A 20,458-nucleotide genomic window follows, 5' to 3' on the forward strand; every position below is an offset into this window, starting at 1 on the left:
CAAAGGCCGGCCCCAAGAACACGCCTCTCGAAGTAGGGCAGCAGCCAACCACGAACATCCATCACTGCCCTTCTTTTGGGTTTTACCATACGTTCTTCGGGTTAGTTTTAAGTGCTCGCTTCACAGAACCTAAGGAAGGCTTTCTTCTGGTATTTTGTATTATATAATTTGTGTTCACTTGTTTTACGCTACATATTCACTACTACATGGCCCTCTAGCGTTCTTTCTCCAGAACTGTGCCATTGTTATTTAAGTGACCTATATTGGCCGAGTTCATGTTTGAAGTGCCTAGTACAGCAGTCCACTTCCGGCCAACATGTGAATTCCAAGTTCTAGTTCAAAGCTATGCGCTGGTGACAGGCACACAAGAAAGCAAAGCGCAAAGCATCGGGATGGAATGGAGATCGTAAATTACAGTATAACGCATTCACCGTTATATCAGACAAGGTGACTTCTAACACTCTAAGGGCATGTTTCTCAGACACAGATTAAGTTTATGGACTAAACTGACTTTGGAATGTGGAATATCCATTCAAAATTTAATTTAATCTGGGACTAGGCTTAATAGGCGTCGGTGAAATTGACCCCAAATCTACCATTTCTGTTGATGACAATAGGATGTCAGATGTCCAAAATGTACGAATTATTACGTGAATATGGCGAATCAACGTCGTTTAAATATCGTAAAAATCCAAGGTCAAGTTGTGATGCACAAGCCTGGAAGCCTGACAACGAACGACGACTGTAACAAAACAAAACAAACAAACAAACAAAAAAAAACTTTCGTGATCAAGTGGCCAAATAAATAATATAAAACTATTTTTAAAAGACTGGCGCACCTTTGTATTCCTTTTTAAGAAACACAAGAGCTCTTTGGTAAGGAGGATTATTCAGCCCAAAATGAAAACAAAAACTAAAAAGGAAACTGTAAATGGAAAAAGAAAATAATGGGGAATTTAAATAAACAATAGGCCTGTTGATAAAAATTCTCCTCCTCCCCCTGTTATCTGACCATGGTGGCAAAACGTGAAAAACATAAAAATTAGCCCCATATTACAATACTAATTGCTGGCAGATTTAACGTTATGCAGAAATATGTATATTACAAATGAAAACAACCTACTAATTTTGTCGGTTGAAATCAATGTTTTTTTTACAAGACTGACAACAACAACAAGAAAAAGTGGGTATTACTTCTGAGTAACCCTAATTTTAATTTCCTGTTTTGAAAACCAAATAGCCTACCCCTGCAGTACAAACCGACGAAGTCGTAGGCCCCAGGACTGTCCCTTGGTCCAAAGGAAGTTCTGAACCAAAAAATGGGCTTTCTTCAGTCAAAATGCAGCGCTGAGCATTGGGATAACTGATGACCGGAGGGAAGTGGGTCAGAAGGGCCACGCTCTGTGGCTCAGGGTGTCTCTCGAAATGTTTGAGGACACTCAAGCTCAAGTGCACCCGCCCCAGAGCCCTCCCAACCTCTCATGAGAAGTGGCCACCGTTTTTCCTCTCAGTTCCCAGGAACCTGTTCTTTTTTTTTTGGCGGTCCAATGCTGCGTCACGGTTCACGTGTGGATTTGATCTGGAGATGCATATGATGGACAAAGCGTGGACCAGGACTGTGATTTTTTAAAAATGTGCCTGAGCACCACGCATGAATTTATGAATGGTGTGGATTACACATTCCAACTGTGGTGGAACTGACAGTGGTGTGAAAGAGCAGCAGCTTGTACAGTAGGCCACTCTGTGTGTTGGGTCCTGTACTGAGAGCAATCCCAGAGGACAGCCTAGATACGGTCTGCAGAGGCAGACCGCCAGCAAGTCATGGGGCCTGGGCCTTTGTGAAGGGATTACAAGAGTTACTGTGCATACATAAGACGAAACACAGGGGCTCGTACAGTGCCAAAAATCTGACCTAATCCAAGCTGAACCCCCCCCCCCCCCTTGCATGGCCCCTAAACTATCTCTGCACTTATGCCACACTTAAAAATATTGGTCAGTCCAAACAACAAGGGTAGGAAGTTCTGTTTCTGGAGGACCAGTGTGTTTGTATTTTTTTGTTTTCACAAATTACCCTGGCTAGCTGGTTAATGAGCTTCATATAGTGACACAAAAACAGGCTTCAGATGTGATTGAGATTGTCAATGAATGTAGCTAAAATGTCAGATCACATAATTGATTGAGGTAATCAAATAATTAAGATCAGAACTTGGCACAAGATCCATAAAAGGATATATCACCCTCTATGCCTGTGCCCATTGCCATAGAGTAGGCATGACAGTCGTGAGACCCAAATCAAATATTACATTTCACCAATGCCAGGTGTCACTGACCCTGTTCTAGACATGACTGAATATGCGCTGACCCCCCCCCGAAAGAGGAGGAGCTGAATAGGTGGAACGAGCAGAGAGAGATCTGTTGACTTCTGCGGGGAATGTGAGTGCCCAGAAGGGGCTTGCTTTCAGCCTGAATAAAGGACAACATGCCCAAGGTCATGCACCTACACAATGGCAGGGAAACTAAGCAGTGTGTGCACACCTGTGCTTAATATGATTACGAGCACCTGAATACTACCAGTTAGATAAATAGTGTCAGAGGGTGATATGAAGAGCGAGACAGAGGTAGATAGACAGATTGACAGATAAACAGATACAGTAGATAATCCCATTGGGAAAAATGGGAAACAGACATGTATTTTAGAGGAGTTCAGTATAATTCTAATGCCAGCTTTTTTCCACAGCTTCTCTCTAGAACTAGCCTATAGTATATATATATCTTTGAAACTAATATGGTTATTATGGGATGTCTTCCATTGGCAGAAGGCTTTGGGAAACAGGAGTGAAATATCACAGTCACCCTCCAGGTGGCAGTGTGTGACTTGCAATAGGCAAGCAAGCGTTACCACTTGGGATGAATCGCAACTGGTTGTGTGACACCCTGTGGGAATGTGTCCTCTAAAAGGCCAAGCCTCGCGGAGAGCACAACCACATGGTGGTCACCATGACAACACACCTTGAGACTTTTTCCAACTCAAAAAGTGCTTTATTGGCATGTCAGTAAGAAGTAGCAGTATTGCCAAAGCAATTATTTTTAGGTGGGTGTGAATATAAAAAAAAATGACCAGTGTATGAACATGAAAGTTCAGTGGATAATTTAAGTTCTTTTTTTTTGGCTATTGTTTCTAAAAACCAGTTCTGCAGCTGGAATTATTGGGGCTTGTCCAGAGTATGAGAGGCAGCAGTATCCTCTGTTTCACTTGGGATATTAGCCTTGATGAGTAAAACCTGTCACCCTCAACACCACTCTCCTGCAGAAGCTGAGATACATGAAACAAACTAAAAAAACAAGTGTCTTCTCTGTGCCTCTACATGCCACAGGCAAATTCTACTGGCCCTATTCCACAGTTCATCTTAAATTCAGCACATGTGTGTTTATAGTTTTCAGTGTAATGTTAATTGTAATAATGCTTTTGCGTAAAAGTTCTTATACCTCAGACCCATCCACATACACAGCCGCCCCCCCCCCCTCCACCTTTCCCCAAAGCCAGATCTTAGGATCTTTAGATCTGGCTGTAGTGTGGGTGTGAATGTGGGTTGGTTTGTGGTGTAAGAGATTTTAACAGGTCAAACACAATGTTTACAGTGTACTTTCCTTAGTACAAACAAAAGAAAGAACTGAACTTGAAGACAAAACATGCTAAAGTAAACTGTTTTTTTTCCCATCAGGAACCATTCTATTACATTCTTATTCTGGTTAGTGTTTTCTAGTGTCTGAATATTCTCCATCTGTGAATCACACCAACTCCCTCTCTCTGCACTCTAATCCTCCAAACTGTGCTGATCCTTGAAAAGCCTTTTTTCCCAGTCTGAGTGAGCATCCTGTTGGACTTCCAAGGTCAGGAAATTGGGAGGCTCTTTGTAAATTTCAGGCCCCATGTGTAGAATGTGGCCCTTGGTCTGGGAACAAACGAACAAACAAACAAACATACAAGCAAACAACAAAAACAGTCATCTCCTTTTCTCACTCTCATTCCCTGTCTCTCCCCATAATATTCAAATATTACAGGAAAAATAATCATAATTATTTTCCAATTTTTTTCTGAACGCTGCCACTAAAAAGTCTTTTCATTTTTCTCAGGAGAAAAGTTTCCTTGAAGTGAATGAGATCTTGGTCCAGTGCTTCTCGCTCTCCTGGCACTCATAGGGGACTTCCTTAAAACACACACACTGTAGATACAAATAGTCTGATGTGTTTCATTGATTATGTGCTGCCCCCATGAGGCTCTATAACTAGGCAAAGGTACATGCTGAGTGCGGTTGGGGAGGGGGGGTGGGGGGTGAGGGGGTTGGTTGTCTGGTTGGTGAGGTTATTAACTTGTGGCACCGGTGGATAGCAGGAAAGTTCATTTTGGGACGTTCCGTCCTGGCCTAGATCACATTCTCAAAGAGCTGCATGGAGCTCATAATGTCCGCATCCTGAAAGTGAAAAAAGACAAAAGACAAAAAAAAACAAGACAAAATAAGTCAAGGAGTACGTCTCAACAGCAAGCATTTCCATCATACTGTACGTTTAGTGTGTAACAGTGATGTTTGAATGCACCAGTGCCTTATGCATGCCTGTGGAATGTGCTAGCATGTTCTCAAACATGGGCAGCACACGTGCGCTCCTGAGGCACTGCCTGTAACACAGGAGGCTTGTGGAGTGGTGCCAGGTAGGGTTCGAACTGAGGAGAGAACGAGGGGCTGCCATCCTTCTTGAAAACTTGGCTATTCATTTTTCTTTCTATCCACCGTAAAATTAATTTTATTTATTGATCAATAGCGTGGAGCCTGTGGGTTACTTGCGAGCTAGTGACCGTGTTAGCCAGTGGTTGCATTAGCTAAAAAGAGAAGAGAAATTAAGGACACCCCCCCTGACCCACTACCTCAGCCACTTCTCACCATATTATCGCCGAGCTGAAGTTAACAATAAAATGACTTCACTTTACAGCAAAATGTTCAGCGTTAAATAAATTCTCAGATAGTTACTTTTACTCTGATCCAGCACCTTGGATCCCCATTGGACTCATGTAAACTCATATAAGCCTTTTACTGTATAACATGGTGTGTATGTACGTTGCTAATTTACTTCTGTACTTAGACCTCCGCAGCAGAGTTTCCCAGTGTTAAGATTGTGGCTGTGTGTGGCGGCCGCTAAGCGTGGTCAGAACTGAACCACCCTCGGTGGGTCTGTTGCACACCGTAGCCCTACCTTCTGACAGGTCTCCATGAACTCATCGATGGTCACCACTCCATCTCGGTTTCGGTCCATTTTCTTAAAAAAAAAAAAAAAAGAGAGGCACTGAATGAGCTTCAACACACATGAATTAAAGCAGCATGCTACAAACTATTTGGTGTCATGCTTCTGCTACTGCACTGACCACTGAGTTCTAAGCAACTAACTCCTTCATAATGTGTTCATAATGCTTCATAGTGCATCACAGTTGGTGGCTTGGGTGTTCATTGAGGCTCACAACAACTTATGACAATCAGTGTGCCGTTTCTGTCTTTGTGAAATATAATGTAATGTTTTGACCACTACAATCAGTTGGGCCCCTGTTGACTTATCATCAGCACTGTTCATTGCCTAATGCTGTTTGCATGCACTTATGTAATTTTCTGTCAGGGCACACGAGGCTGGTTAGCATTAGTTTAGGAATTCTAAAGGAAAATGCATATAAAACCCTCATGAATTTATGTATGCATCACGTGTAAAACGGGCAGGTGATTCTTTTTGACAAGTTAGGGTGTTGGGCGATGGTGTTTGGACTACCTGGAAGAACTTCTCCACGTGCTCGAAGGGGGCGTCTTCCCGCACGCTGGGGCAGGTGTACCTGCCCATCATGTCGTAGATCGACTTCATGATCGCCAGCATCTCCTGTCAGCCAATCAGACACATTTGCAAAGAGGACACCCAGAGAGAGAGCGTTGCTTGCATCCGTGAGCAAAAACCTGCCATTTTAACCCATGCAAAGATATGCCTGATCATTACCTCCAGACATTACAACCCCTATCCTTCTTTATCGGGTTTGCAAAATAGTTTCAGTCACCATTGAACCCGTTGCATTTTGAAGGAGTTTTTATTATGGAGTGATAATGGTCAAGGGTAATATTGTTGCATGGATGGGAAAATTCCTGATACCTCTTTAGTTATGTAGCCATCTTTGTTGATGTCATAGAGGTTGAAAGCCCAGTTGAGCTTCTCTGTCACAGAACCCCTCAAGAGTACAGACAGTCCGATCACAAAATCCTGCAGAAAATTTAAAAAAATCTATGAATAAGCTACAACAACACTAAATAATACTCATCACTCACTATCACCCTCAGTTACTTCCTTATTTAGTGTGTTTTTATACAATTTTGATTTGAATTGATTGAACCTCAGCCACCACACTGCAACCCCAGCCCCACCACCACTACTACCACTTCCCCTTAAGTAAAGTGTCTTTAAAAATTGCAATATAACCATATCAAGATGCACTCTCACCTCAAATCGAATGGAGCCATTTCTGTCCATGTCAAATGCATTGAACAGGAAATGTGCATAAGTTGTGGCATCTGTTCAGAGAGAGAGAGTGAGAGAGAGAGATCAAAATCTACATTCATTATATCTATATTAACTCCTAGTACTGGTGTCAGTTGTTCAATGTCTTTTTCATTAATTATGTGAAACTTGCTCATTTCATCAGCCATAATTTACCAAAATAAAGTCTTCAAGCGAATCTTTTGTTTCATTTGTCTACCCCTATCTTCCACTCCTCTCAATCTCTCATAGCAACAGTAACAGTGCCACCTCTGCTGAACGGCTGTCAGAGGCCTTCTTCGATAGGGTAAAATTAGAGAGGGGTGTCACGCCTACCTCCTTGAGGGAAGAACTGAGAATAGATGGACTTGAAGGTTTCTTCGTCCACAAGGCCACTGGGACACTCCTGTCAGAGAGAGAGAGAGAGAGAGAGAGAGAGAGAGGATGAGCTAGAGATAACACAGGCATGCACCAGTTTTCACACTTACGTTCAGCCATTTAGCAGAATCCAGAATTTAGCGTATCCCGAATGGCCTACAGAAGTGTGTTAATAAAGGTTTAACCAACAAGGAGAGCACATGCCAAGTCATCAGTGTCATGGATGATAGTCCTAGTCAGCACAGACCTGCAGCATAATGCCTAAGTGCCATAGTAAGTGCAGGGGGGAGAACTGAGGATGTAGTGCCTTACAGTAAGCGGTAAATGGGTATGAGGTTATGGTGTCAAGATGTAAATGCCATAGGGCAGTCCACGGGTAAATTCAGCCCCAGCCTTACGTTCTTAAAGCCCCTGTAGAGAGACTGCAGCTCCTTCCTGGTGAACTTGGTCTGGGCCTGTAGCTGCTCCAGGCCCTCGGGCTGGTGTCTGACGGTGGAGAGCTCCAGGTCACTGTCGCTACTGTCTGCGTGAGCGACAGGAAGGAAGGAAGGAAGGAAGGAAGGGAGGGAGGAGGAGGAGTGAGGCAGAGTGAGTACAGCGTGAGAGAAAAAAAAGACAGGATGAATGGCAGAGACAGATTGAAGGGCAGAGAGGTGGAGAAAGAGAACGAGAGAATCGGGGGAAAGGAGTACAAGAGTAAGAAAAGATGGAAGAATAAAGAGATGGGACAGATTCAGAGAGAAAGGGAAAGAGACACTGTGAGTGTCGTGGTCACAGCGAGACAGTGCACAATGGCGTAAGGATAAGAGTACAGCACTGTGAGAGAAACAGAGATCACGTCAGGTTTGCACTGTTCAAACACTCACCATCTGTGAGATACACAGAGATGAAAAAATGGCAGGTAGACAGAGTGAGAGAGAAAGATGGAGGGGGTGAAAAATGACTCTGGTTAAACCTTTGAACAGGAAGAGATGTAGACAGAGAGAAGGTAGAGATTTCCTGAGAAGGAGTTTGTTGCCATTTGCCCGCTAGAGTAATGGCCTGTTTTAATCAGTGTTGTGTGTGTGTGTGTGTGTGTGTGTGTGTGTGTGTGTGTGTGTGTGTATGTGTGTGTGTATGTGTGTGTGTGTGTGTGCACGCATTCAGATGGTGACAGATCACTTTCTAATATGTCACCATCTGAAGGTGCAAAACCAGGGAAAGTGAAAGCTTTTTTTTAGAGGTTGCATTAGTTAATGGTGTGATTCCCCAGCTGGGTGTAACTTCTGTCATGTCACCCAGGGATTCCTAACCTATGCCGATACTAATTCATCAGTACGCTGTAAAAAAATATGAATTTTACAAAACTTTACCATATGAATAATGGTAACAACATGTTATGCATACAGTAGCAGGCTGTATAACAAATATCAAATGCATTATGGTGTTTTATAATAAGTAATACATTTCAACTGTTTACAGTATTGTACGTTTGCCATTTTAGAGACATTTCCCTTAAAATTCACTGACGTTTTTTTTTACTGTTTAGCTTCACAAACGAAAAAGATAGATCCATCACCAAAATCGCACCAGCTACATAAGTCAGGCACAGAAACACAAGTGACAGTGCATAGCTATCATACATTAATCTGTATGCAATTTTGAGTTTGGAAACCCTATGAGGAGACTGCACAGTAAAATGTCCAGTGTTAATTCAACTCTAGAAGAGTTTAAATGAGTTCAACAGGGACCATATGTTTTTTGGTAAATGGACTGCATTTATATAGCGCTTTTATCCAAAGCGCTTTACAATTAATGCCGCTCATTCACCCATTCACACACACACTCACATACCAACGGTGAAAGGCTGCCATGCAAGGTACCAATCAGGTCGTTGGGAGCAATTAGGAGTTAGGTGTCTTGCTCAGGGGCACTTCGACACGCCCAGGGCGGGGGATCGAACCGGCAACCCTCCGACTGCCAGACAACCGCTCTTACCTCCTGAGCTACGTCGCCCCTTTTTGTAAGAGTTAATTTAACACTGGGCATTTTACTGTGCGGGGAAGGAAAACGACAGAGGAGGACAGAGGGCCAAAGAAGAAGAGTGTGCGAAAGAGTGGGATGAAAAACGAGCGCAAACAGAGGGAGGGAAAGCTGAAGGCAAGGTCAGTGCCTTTCCTAGCCCCCTGCAGCAGGGCAGAGGCCCATATTTAGCCACACCCCCCCCCAAGGCCAGCTCGATACCGCATGCATAAGTAATGAGAGGTAATGCCAGAAGAGGTGATTTACCGACCCAATACCTCAGCCAAAGGACGAGAGAAAAAAAAGTGGAGTGGAGCGGGAGAGAAACAGACAGGAGGGCTGAAACAGACGGAGTGAGCTGCCCTCAGACCCGTGGACTCGAGGGAAGGAAGGAGATGAGAGCTGGAGAAAAGGAGAAGGAGAAAAGAAGCGAGGGCAGGGTTCCAGTGAAGTCCATAAAGCCGCTCGGGAGGAACAGCTGGAAGGTGAGAGAGCCGTGTTGTGATGTCGCCTTTAGCGTGGGAACAGCAGCTAGCGCTTTCTGGCGTGTATACACACACACGCGCGTGCACACACACACACACACACACGCGTGCACACATACACACACACACACACACACACACGCGTGCACACACACACACACACGCACACATACACACACACACACGCGCTCATGTGCACACACACACACACACGCACACACGCACGCACTCAGGTGCACACATACTCACACACACACGGACAGACACATGTACACAAATTAGGCACATAATGATTACAATATTAAGGTATTTATCTGTACAGACTTTAAAAGGATAGCTGATTTCATTAGCTGATGTGAGCGACAACTCTTGCACTTGCATGAACTGAAAATTCACGGTTCACCACGGTCATTTATCAACATTGCACACATATATAACAGTTACACATTAGTTACACGGTAGTTACAGTGTAATAAGACTTAGGGCAAGACGTCCTAAGCCTTTTGCGACTAGTTTCAGGTGCAAATATGAAGCATTCTGCCCCAGATACGTGCGTGTTGGGTATAAAACAGGCGCACAGGGCTGGAAGTGCAGCAGGCTTCGTTATATTTATCATCCTAAACTGCCAAAAAAAATCACGAGAAGCACTAAAAATGGGGAATTACCAAAAAAAAGAAAGAAAATAATCCGCGACACCCAGCCATAGAAATAATTACTCTTCTGTGAGAAATAGAAGCTGACGTACAAAGTAAAATGTTCAATGTTAAATCAACTCTTACAGTGTACACATGGTCCCTATTAGACTCATATGTACTCTGATAGAGTTAAATTAACACTGGACATTTCACTGTGTAGAACCTCCCATACAAAGTTCATAATGCTAGATACGCTCCTACATCGCATCAGAAGGTACATCAATTTCCCCGCATCCATACGAACATATTCAATGTACTGAACAGGAGTTCAGTTTTTTAAACCGGTGCCTTCCGGTGCCTTTTAAGCAATGCTTCATTTGCAAAATGCAATTAGTTGGCAATCCCATTTACTGATTGTGTAATTAACTCTAGCCTTAGTAAATAAGACATTAATTTCATGCAGACTGTGGATGCACCAACATACCCTTGTTAGGGTGCAATTTGCTTGCACATTTTATGAATGTACATCCGGACCTTAATGTATACACATTCTAAGCCCAACCTATTACAGGCTTAGCTGTAATTGGAAGAGGAGTTTGACCAATGAGTTGAACAGCTTTAAGCCATCAAACTGGTCGATGACAACAGAAGTGACTTCAACCCCAAATTCAATAAATAAGCAAAAAAACAAGAAAAAAACAACAAAAAAGTTTGTTTAAAATGGCTCCCAGTCATGTCCCCGTTCTTTGGATCTAGGGAAGCTCCCTGCTACTGTACACCAGATTGGCTGACCACCGATTTTTGCAGCGGCATATAACTGATGTATAATGTGCTCTGCCGTTCAAAATGAACCATATCCTCATGCACCCTTACTGTTGAACATGCTCACTGACCGAAGAAGCTGCTTATTGGGTTGGAAGGGTGGAGGTGTGGTCCTTGATCGGTTACCACGGCAACGACAGGGACCATTACCTCGGCAGCAATTAACCCCCCCCCCCCCCAAAAAAAAATCCTTACCGTCCATGGACATGGGCTCCAGGATGCCAAACTGCTTGAGGACAGCTATAAACAGAATGATGACCACGCCTACCGCCAACAGCTCCATTCCATGAATCCCCATGGCCGGTTGCTGGGAAGGACAGGTCTTAAGAATGGATGGAGTGTGTGTGTGCGTGTGTGTGTGTGTGTGCGTGTGTGTGTGTGTGTGTGTGTGTGTGTGGGCGGTGGTGGGAGGTGGGGCTCACATTAGGTAGTCCAGTGAGCTGGTGAGAACTATGGGTGCAAGACCCGAGTAATTATGGCAACTGCAAAAAAAAAAAAAAAAAAACATTCTTGATGAAGCATGGGCATGGGCTAGCGTCCTGTAGAACCTGTGACCCAGCACAGACCATTCTGAGATGTCCAAAAACTCCAAAAAGCGGGCCGATCTCCGGACACCGGATTTGAATTTCTGCCAGCTTATATGAAACAAGAGATGAAGGGATCCTTAGCATTTAGAGGGTTATGAAGGGATGAATCACAATTCCCTGAAAGTTAAAGTCTGTAGTCCTCTCCTGCTGCAGTCAGGCTCCCTTGCTCTACCCCACCCCACAGGTGCAGGCAGGTGTATAGAGACATAGAGGTGTAACTGTGCACATTGACCAGGTCCCGACACTGAATATGTACGCCTCTTTCCAAATCACATTCTTATGTCTTATTTACCTTATTTAGTGGTCTAGTCAGATAACAGTCCATTCATAACTCTACATGTGCAAATTTATATCAAGGTTTCTTCTTAGCCATTGTCTTTGCTGTGCTCACAAACGTACATCATCTGTGCAGCGCACAATGCACCCGAAACACTCACGCACCAACTCACGTAAAATATTCACTATGGAAATCAAGTTTAGAAATACACATTCAATCAAACCTGTCCCTGTAAATGTAGAATTTACATCCTTGGGTTGTTCATCAAGGCAAATGTAGTCAGCTTTCCATGTCTTCTCTCAGTACAGTAAAACATTTTTCAGTTACACACTTTTTGAGTTTTGACACTCCATCTTTTTCCACACAGTTACTTTTTCTTTCTTTTTTTTTACTTTGTCCATTTTGCAACATTACATCTTCCATTTGAGTTTATTTCGTGGCAAGTCCTCTGCTTCCTAAGCGTTTCTAGATCTCTCTTTCTCCCTCCATCTGTTTTTGTATCGCTCACTCCATTCAAAAATTGATAGTATTCCTACCTCCTCTTCAATCGAATTTTAAATTACTTTGCAAATTCACTCCATCCAAAATTCCTGTGGCATAAAACAAGGTTTACATTATTTACCTTCTGTCTGTGCATACTTGTCCTCAGACCATATCCTTTAGTAGGGGCAGGATTGCCACCAATAGAGTACCAACTTAATATACAGGTCAAGAGTCGCATCTCCCTCTTCAAATGATAATTTATACTCCTTCTCTTCGTTTCTGAGTCTTCTCTCTTTGTGTCTTATTTGTAAGAAATTGGGACCTCTCTCTCTATCTCTCAGCCTCACCTGTGTCTAACACCACCCTCTCTCACTTCCTCATTCTTTCAGTCCAACCCTCAGTTCTTCTCCCTTACATCCTCCCTCTCTCTTCTCTCATTCATCCCCCTCTCTCTCTCTCTCTCTCTGTCTTTCTCTCTCTCTCCCGCCCTCCCTCCCTCCCTCTCTCCCTCTCTCTCCCTCCCATAAATGTTACAGATATTAAAATCATTAACCAATATTGAATTATGAGTACAGCTTATACAAATATCCACACAACACCAATTTAGTATTAAATATAATGCCTTTGTAGCCAATGATACTGCCTGCCGAAGCAACTTGTTCCACAATTTTCCATGCCACAATTGAATCAAATAGCATAGTCTATTATGTAATTCCTACCAGCTAAAATATTTTTGGGGATGAGGTAAAATTTATTTTTTACTATTTTATTTATTTAGTTTTTTAAACATTAAAAAAAAACTTAAAACATTTTCCATTTCCATTCTAAATTATGTAGAATAAGCAGTCTGTGACTCCTGGACTGAGAGAAAGTACGAAGAGAGGGGTTAAAAAAGTAAGAGAGAGAGAAAGAGAAGGAAGAAAAGAGAAATAAGCGCAGAACGGGGGAGGAGTCTCCTTCACTTAAAAGCTCTTTTAATATTTTAACTGACGACGGATCAATGTTTACTTTATGGCCCTCTGTCCATGCAACAACGCAGAGGGTAAAACTCAAACACAGCCCATCAGCGATGATGAAACAATTCCAGCTGCTGCTTTCACATCCATTCCTCCATTCCTCCCTACTCCATCCCCCTCTCTCTCATCAAGCTTGCAGAGTCAGCCATAACTTAACACGTATGCACCACGAGCTTCCTCAATGCCTACAGTAGCAGAACATACTATTACTGCTGTTCTTCAAGCAAAGAGACTGATCTGGAAGAGGTGAGCGGAATACGATTATTTAATTTCTTCCACCCTAAACCCCCTTCACGTGAAAACACCCCAAATTAATACATTGGTTTCCGGCAGGTGGAATACGAAGCTGGGCATGTGAGTGGGGAAGAATACTGTGCAGGGTGGGACTTGTGTGTGGATACTGTTCGGTAATGCAGCTGTTCTGTTGGATATAGCAGCATGGTAATGGATCCGCATCGCTGGAGAAGTGCCACACAATGGGGGAGGTCGCCTCTAGTTATTAATAATCTGTTGTGATATATAAGGTATATTGTATACTATACATATGATGAGAAGGCAAAGTTGTCTCCATTAATGTATGAGAAAAAGTTATATGGCGGCCAGCAGACAGAGATCATAGGGAAAGGGCCACACGGAGGGGACGAGACAGGCCTTGGGTTAGCGATTGAGCAGATATGGCTGTGTGCGGGTCTGAGGTGTGATGTGGGTGGGAGCTGTACATTTATCGCGTGGGTGGGATAAGGAGTTGGTACATGAATGGTTGCAGAATATGATAGGAGTGACGCCAAGAGTTCATATAAGTGTGTGTATGGCAGCACGAGTGTGGGGTATACTGTAGGTGAGTATGGGTGTTGTTGGTGTGTGTGTGTGTTGTGTGTGTGTGTGGTTGTGTGTGTTGTGTTGTGCTTGTGTGTATGCAGGTGTTGTGTGTGTGGTGTGTTGTGTGTGTGTGTACATGTGTTTGTGTGCATGTGATTTGTGTATGAGTGTGAGTGTGCATGGGAGTCATATATGTGTGTGTATGGACACGTGTGTGTGTGTGTGTTTGTGTGCGTGTGTGTGTGTGTGTGTGTGTGTGTGTGTGTTTGTCCATGTGTGTGTTTCTGTGCTAGCTCATAGCTCATAGCTGACGATGACTCTGTGCTTCCTAATGCACGGTGTTAAAGGGTTGGGAGATGGCGTAGTGGGAGGGACAGAGTCGGAGGTGGTCGATACAGGACGTACGCAGCGCTCATGCTTGGTCCAGAGAGGGACGGAGCTGGTCCTGTGCCAATGGAACACTTTACCAGACAGCGACAGCAACGTCCACTGCCTGCCCATTAAGACACCAGCATTTCCCGTCTCCCCACTTCAGCCATGCAAACTGCACTCCCAGTGCACCATCTTATACGAAACACTACAGAGGAGTTCGTAGAAGGCACACTCAAATTCTGCGCAGAGGCAACCCCCTCTTAGCCTGCTTTGGGCAGGGCTGTTGCACAACACCACCACAATGAAGCTTTGAGGACAATGTTTGATTGGGTGTGCTGTGGTTCGCTCACAATGCTTTGACCTTTGGTTGGAATTAAACGACTTAATGTTTCAATGAAGTAGCATCAAAAGCCAAAAGTCTCTTATCCAGAATCAAAGCTTTTTCCACAAGAGACATCCAGCCAGGAACATTCCAGACTTTTTTTTATTTATTCCGCATTTCTTTGTCCTGTGCAGAAGTCTTTCAAAGCAAACCTCTTGCTTTGTTTGCATTAACAGGGTTTGAAGTTTGGATGCAGAACAAACTGTTGTGCCCTTCAAAAACATTCTCAACATGAACTGCTGCTTAAATAGCTCACTGTAAAATGTGAAATCTAAGTCACCAAGATTACTGACTCACCTCAGCTACAAATAAAACCGCGTCACACCCTTTATATTGTGTTACCTCTGCTAAATAATTGGCGTATTACCAAAGCAAAATGACAAATGACCATCGATGGAACTGACTTCAGAAAAGTAAATCGCTGGGCATTTCAGTGATGTAAATTACATCGCATTTGAGGAGTTAGCAGATGCTCATATCCAGAGTGACTTATTTAAGTGCACACAGAACAGAAAGATTTAAACAACAAAGAGCATGTGCCAAGCTATTAGGGCCACCACCAACAGTAGCATTTGGATAAATAACTTGCATAGAAACAGTACCCATTTAAACTTACAAAACAAAGTTGAGTTCCATAGTGGGTGCTAGGGGCAGACTGATAATGCAGTAACAAACTGAAGTAACAAATTGATTAGAGGAAATTGTTTTAAGTGCAGCATAGGTGAGGCCAGAAAAGCCATAACAAATGCTCAGAGTTCAGCATCAGGCGAGTCGATTACCGTGACTTACGAAGACGGAACATCTTCACTTAGCACATCAGATTGAGTGAGAGCCGTTACTCCAGCGCTGCCCAGGCGGGCTTGTTCCGCGCATAGCTGCACCTGCGGACAGAGATCGGACCGTTCCCTGTGCACGGACAGCCCTGGGAAATGGAGGGAGGCTTTTAGGCTACGGGCGCAACGCTGGCTCCTCTGAGAGGGTCATTAGAACACTAACCAGGGTTTAAAAGGTGTGCTGACGTTACATTTTACCCCAGGGCATGAATCATCTTCGCCATCGGACATTACAAATGATAAAGGCTTCCTTTGTTTCCCTGAACACAGCAGTGGAGAGAATCAGGAGGGCTCTAACTGATGCTCTAAATGTTTATAACTGACTGGATAATTGTAACTACACAATATTTACTCACTTTTTGAGACTCAAATGCTCACTCACTGACTCATTCAGCTCTATGCTCAATCACTCACACCCAGTTCCACACTCACTCACTCACTCACGCACTCACTCACTCCCTGAGCTCTGCACTCACACTCACTTCAACACTCACTCACTCAGTTCTTCACTCACACACTCACTCACTCACTCACTCACTCACTCAATAAGTTGTGCATTCACTCACTCACTCAATTCGTCACTCACTCACTCACTCACTCACTCAATTCGTCACTCACTCAGTTGTGCATTCTCTCACTCACTCACTCGCTTCTACCCTCACTCACTCACACTCTCAGTTCTGCACTCACCCACTCACTCAGTTCTACACTCACTCACTCATTCACTCACACAGTCCGTTCTTGTACCACACTCCTTCACCGTCACACTCCAGCCTTTTCTTGCATATGCACTACGTCATTCCCTTTCTCATTCTGTCTCCTGCCCTTTCACTCCATCCTTGCCTCACTCATTCATTTCCTCACTCACTCTCTCACTTCCCCTCACTCTTAGTAACTCAGCCAGAAAAGTTCTGCCCAGCCTCGCGCAACCTCTGTCTCGCTGATCCAGCAGAACTCACTTCCTGTTTCGGTAAAACACGCTTGCGTACACTTACAGGGCTTCTTGCACCGCATTAAAACATTGATGCATCAGCAGATTTCAGTGGTCAGCATAAACAGCTGGCAGCGCTGTTATGCTGAGCTGTGCACACACACTGAAGTTAAGGCCGCGTCTCCGCGGAGTCCCCGAGCGTTTAACTTCACCTCCGGCAGGATCCAACTTCAACGAAGCTCAATAAAAGAAGCATTAGGGGCTCATGAGCTCCAGGGCCTTTCAAATCACTCTGCAGAGATCCCACAGGGCTCACTGGCTCCCCCTCCTGGTGGACGATGGTCGATTCAAGATCACGGCAAGCAGCCAACTGCACCGTCCAGGTACAGCCCTGCTACTCAAATCATGCTCCAGCTGTGAACTGCTGGTTTTCCCACTCCTTCTTTACATGGGAATCAGGTGTGAAGACGGGCTGGCCAATCAGTAGCACCGATTGTCAAGTTAATTACTTCGGAGAATAGAAAACCAGGACCGGATTTTGATTCGGGGGCCAGATTTGAGTATCTGTGACACACAGTCATAGTTCACTTCAGGGGCAGGTACAATCACTGCACAAGCTGACTTGGCTTGACTTGACTTTGGAGCTACCTGAAGCGTATTTTCTTGCTTTAGACCACAAACCCTCGAATGCCCCAATGCCAGACATTGTAAAATTGACTGGGTGTCAGAAACTTTAAGTATCAAGTACATCCTTCATTGTTCATTCAAACTGTCTGGGCCAATAGAAAACGTACATTAAAAATGAAATATTATCAAAAAACAACAGAAAGTGAACTATCCCTAAAACTTGAGTGCAACTCTGGAGAAGAAACTTCCCAATGTGGGATCAATAAAGTAGTATAAGGCAAACACAGTAAAAATAGTCGTATATGGCAAACACAGTAAAAAATATTCAGTTAAGTTTTTAAAACTTTTCAGGTAGAGCACTGACCATAAACTACCTGTCTGGTTTGATTACGATAGTGCTCTCATGTGGTGGAAAACCAGAACAGTTTTCGGGGAGTTAGAGGTGAGAGACGTTCTACACCCTCACCCAGTACGCCTGTGCTTCCCTGTCCCTTCTCTTGTCTATTCTGGCGCCCCCCTGTGGTGGAATTGGCTTCCAACACCTTTCAGGACAGCAGAGTCTCAGATCGTCTTTCGCCCCAGTCCGAACTTATCTCAACCACCAAAACTCCCAGGGCTGGCTTCCCAGACATAGATTAAGCCTAGTACTAGACTAAAAACTTTTTTCGAAGATTAAAAAAATCAATCTTCATTGATTTGCTTCGTTTAGTCTAAGACTAGGCTTTTAATCCATCTCTAAGAAGCCAGCCCCCCCAGCCTTTACCATACTGCTTTATTCAACACTAGATACCTTGACAGGATGGTTGAAAGTGCCCTTCAGAACCCTTCATCCCAACGGTATAAGTCTATTCTAGCACTTTGTTGTGTGACCGGCTCTAAGAGTAACACAACAAAGAATCACCCTTTACTTTAGTCAGCACAGCTCTTATAAACACTATAAAGGAGCTCATGTACTTTATTTTGCCAGTTGCTCTGGATAAAAGCTTCGATAAAATGGATGAAACAGTGGAATGTCACAAAATAAAAGACACAAAAATAAAAAAGACAAAGTATGTACTTGAGTTTCAACAGCTGTCAGGACCGTACTGATTTGAGAGGCTGAGAGGAACAGACACCAGAGTGGTGTTGCTAGGAGAGGATACTGCTGCTTAGCAGCATTGTGCCAGAAGTGAAACAGACAGTGCCTTAGTGATAGCCAATGACAGACTGACAGACAGGCAGAGTTAGGACAGTAAGGACAGTACATTTGAGCTTGAACAATGGTACTACGCAGACAGCAGCCAGACAGACCCACAGTGAGATAAAATAAGGTAAAATAGAATAAATTTCATTTTTTCTGAGAAGAAATTTGTCTTGGACAATGAATGCTGTTACATCCAAAAAGATTATGAGTACCTTAGTGATGTCAGTGACTGGCAGAAAGACAAAACAGACAGACATATTACCAGTATCTGAGTGATGGTACCTTGCAGACAGACAAACAGATAGACAGACGGATAATCAGTACCTGAGCAGCGGTACCGTGCAGACAGACAAACAGACAGACAGACAGACAGATGGATAATCAGTACCTGAGCAGTGGTACCGTGCAGACAGACAGACAGACAGACAGATGGATAACCAATACCTAAGCAATGGTACCGTGCAGACAGACAGACAGACAGGTGGATAATCAGTATCTGAGCGATGGTACTGCGCAGACAGACAGACAGACAGGTGGTTAAGCAGTACTTCAGCGATGGTACCGTGCAGACAGACAGACAGACAGACAGAGAGACAGGTGTATAAGCAGTACCTCAGCGATGGTACCGTGCAGACAGACAGACAGACAGACAGACAGACAGACAGGTGTATAAGCAGTACCTCAGCGATGGTACCGTGCAGACAGACAGACAGACAGACAGACAGGTGTATAAGCAGTACCTGCGCGATGGTACCGTGCAGACAGACAGACAGACAGACAGGTGTATAAGCAGTACCTGAGCGATGGTACCGCGCTGTGTTGTGTCTGCAGTGAGACAGGAAGCTCTGACAGGAGAACCTCCGCCCCATTTCCATCGACAACATGGCCATGATGCCCCCCATCACCACTCACAGGACTCCACAAAGACAAATCAGCCAAGTCCAAAATCCCAAAACACGCACAGTGCAATTAAAATCCAAAGATTGCAGCGTGAAACTTCAACCATCAGAATTCCAAGGGATAATAGCAGGGCTTACCATTTAAAACAAAAAAATAGCAGAAAGCCAGTACTGCACAAATTTTAGACAGCGATACGATTAGAAAAAGTACTTTTTAGCTGGAACAGAAAACTGTCAGGTCCACTGTCAGCTCCAAAATCTGACACTGAGAAAAGGTATTATGATGTGGGGATTTTTCACAGGTGAAAGCAGATAAGGAGAGACACCTCACATGGCTCGACCAGCTGCCTGCCAGACAATAATAATGTGTGTGTGTGTGTGTGTGTGTGTGTGTGTGAGAGAGAGAGAGAGAGAGAGAGAGAGAGAGAGAGAGAGGACATGTAGAAAGAGAGAAAGCCACAGAGCCACTGGCCAAACGTGTGACCTTTCTAATAAAACATCACACACTCCTCTGTTTCTCCACCTCTTCATGTCTGTTTTTATCTTTCCCACCAACTGTTCACCTGCCTGCACCCCCCCCCCCCCCACCCCCCGTTCCTGATGGTCTCTGGCCCTCCAGTCTGTTTTTTTCCCTCTTTCAACTCTATCCATCTCTACCTCACCTCTTTCAGACTCGTTTCTCCAGTTTCCTTAACCTCCATTTTTCCCACACTTTTCTCTCCATTTGATTCCTCTTCCTCTCTGGTTCCATGAAGCAGGTCAAATGCCATGGTTCAAATCAGTATTTCTACAATAAACCAAGGCAAAGCTACTGTAGGGCAAAATCAAAGCAATATTACCATAGGGTACAAATAGCCAAATATTACAAACATTAGCAATAGGCTAGGTATCATGAAAATTATGCTATAAAATATTATATCATATTATATTATATCTGATATAATATTTTATATTGACAAAGTCATACATATACACATACACACATACATCCATACATACATGTAGCAGACACTCCAATCTATACTCTACTGCCAGCCCAGGGGATAATAGGGGTGGATAAATAAATGTCCAAAAACAAACAACAAACAAGCACACCTGTCTGCAACAAACAAAGAACACGGTGAGAGATATACATGTAAAGCTGGTGGCTCCCAGACAGAGGAACCACGA

General features: G+C 43.8%; 1 protein-coding gene across 6 annotated transcripts in view; it reads right to left on the bottom strand.

Annotated features, from left to right (window-relative positions):
• Positions 1-4,248: 4,248 nt before the first annotated feature.
• Positions 4,249-20,458, bottom strand: part of LOC135239597 (calsenilin) — a 30,823-nt gene continuing 14,613 nt past the window's right edge. For 4 of the 6 annotated variants that reach the window (XM_064308369.1, XM_064308372.1, XM_064308373.1 and 1 more), the window contains exons 3-9: positions 7,335-7,459; positions 6,895-6,964; positions 6,523-6,593; positions 6,178-6,285; positions 5,809-5,913; positions 5,248-5,310; positions 4,249-4,472 (exon numbers count right to left, since the gene is read on the bottom strand). In XM_064308369.1, the coding sequence (XP_064164439.1) occupies positions 4,425-4,472; positions 5,248-5,310; positions 5,809-5,913; positions 6,178-6,285; positions 6,523-6,593; positions 6,895-6,964; positions 7,335-7,459 (590 nt within the window). In that variant the 3' untranslated portion in view covers positions 4,249-4,424. Of the gene's footprint in view, positions 4,473-5,247; positions 5,311-5,808; positions 5,914-6,177; positions 6,286-6,522; positions 6,594-6,894; positions 6,965-7,334; positions 7,460-11,074; positions 12,656-19,185; positions 19,827-20,458 lie in introns of those variants that run through there. The other 2 variants (XM_064308370.1, XM_064308371.1) reach the window with 2 other exon arrangements.

This window comes from Anguilla rostrata, chromosome 14 (assembly GCF_018555375.3).
Source record: "Anguilla rostrata isolate EN2019 chromosome 14, ASM1855537v3, whole genome shotgun sequence".
Taxonomy (NCBI): Eukaryota; Metazoa; Chordata; class Actinopteri; order Anguilliformes; family Anguillidae; genus Anguilla; species Anguilla rostrata.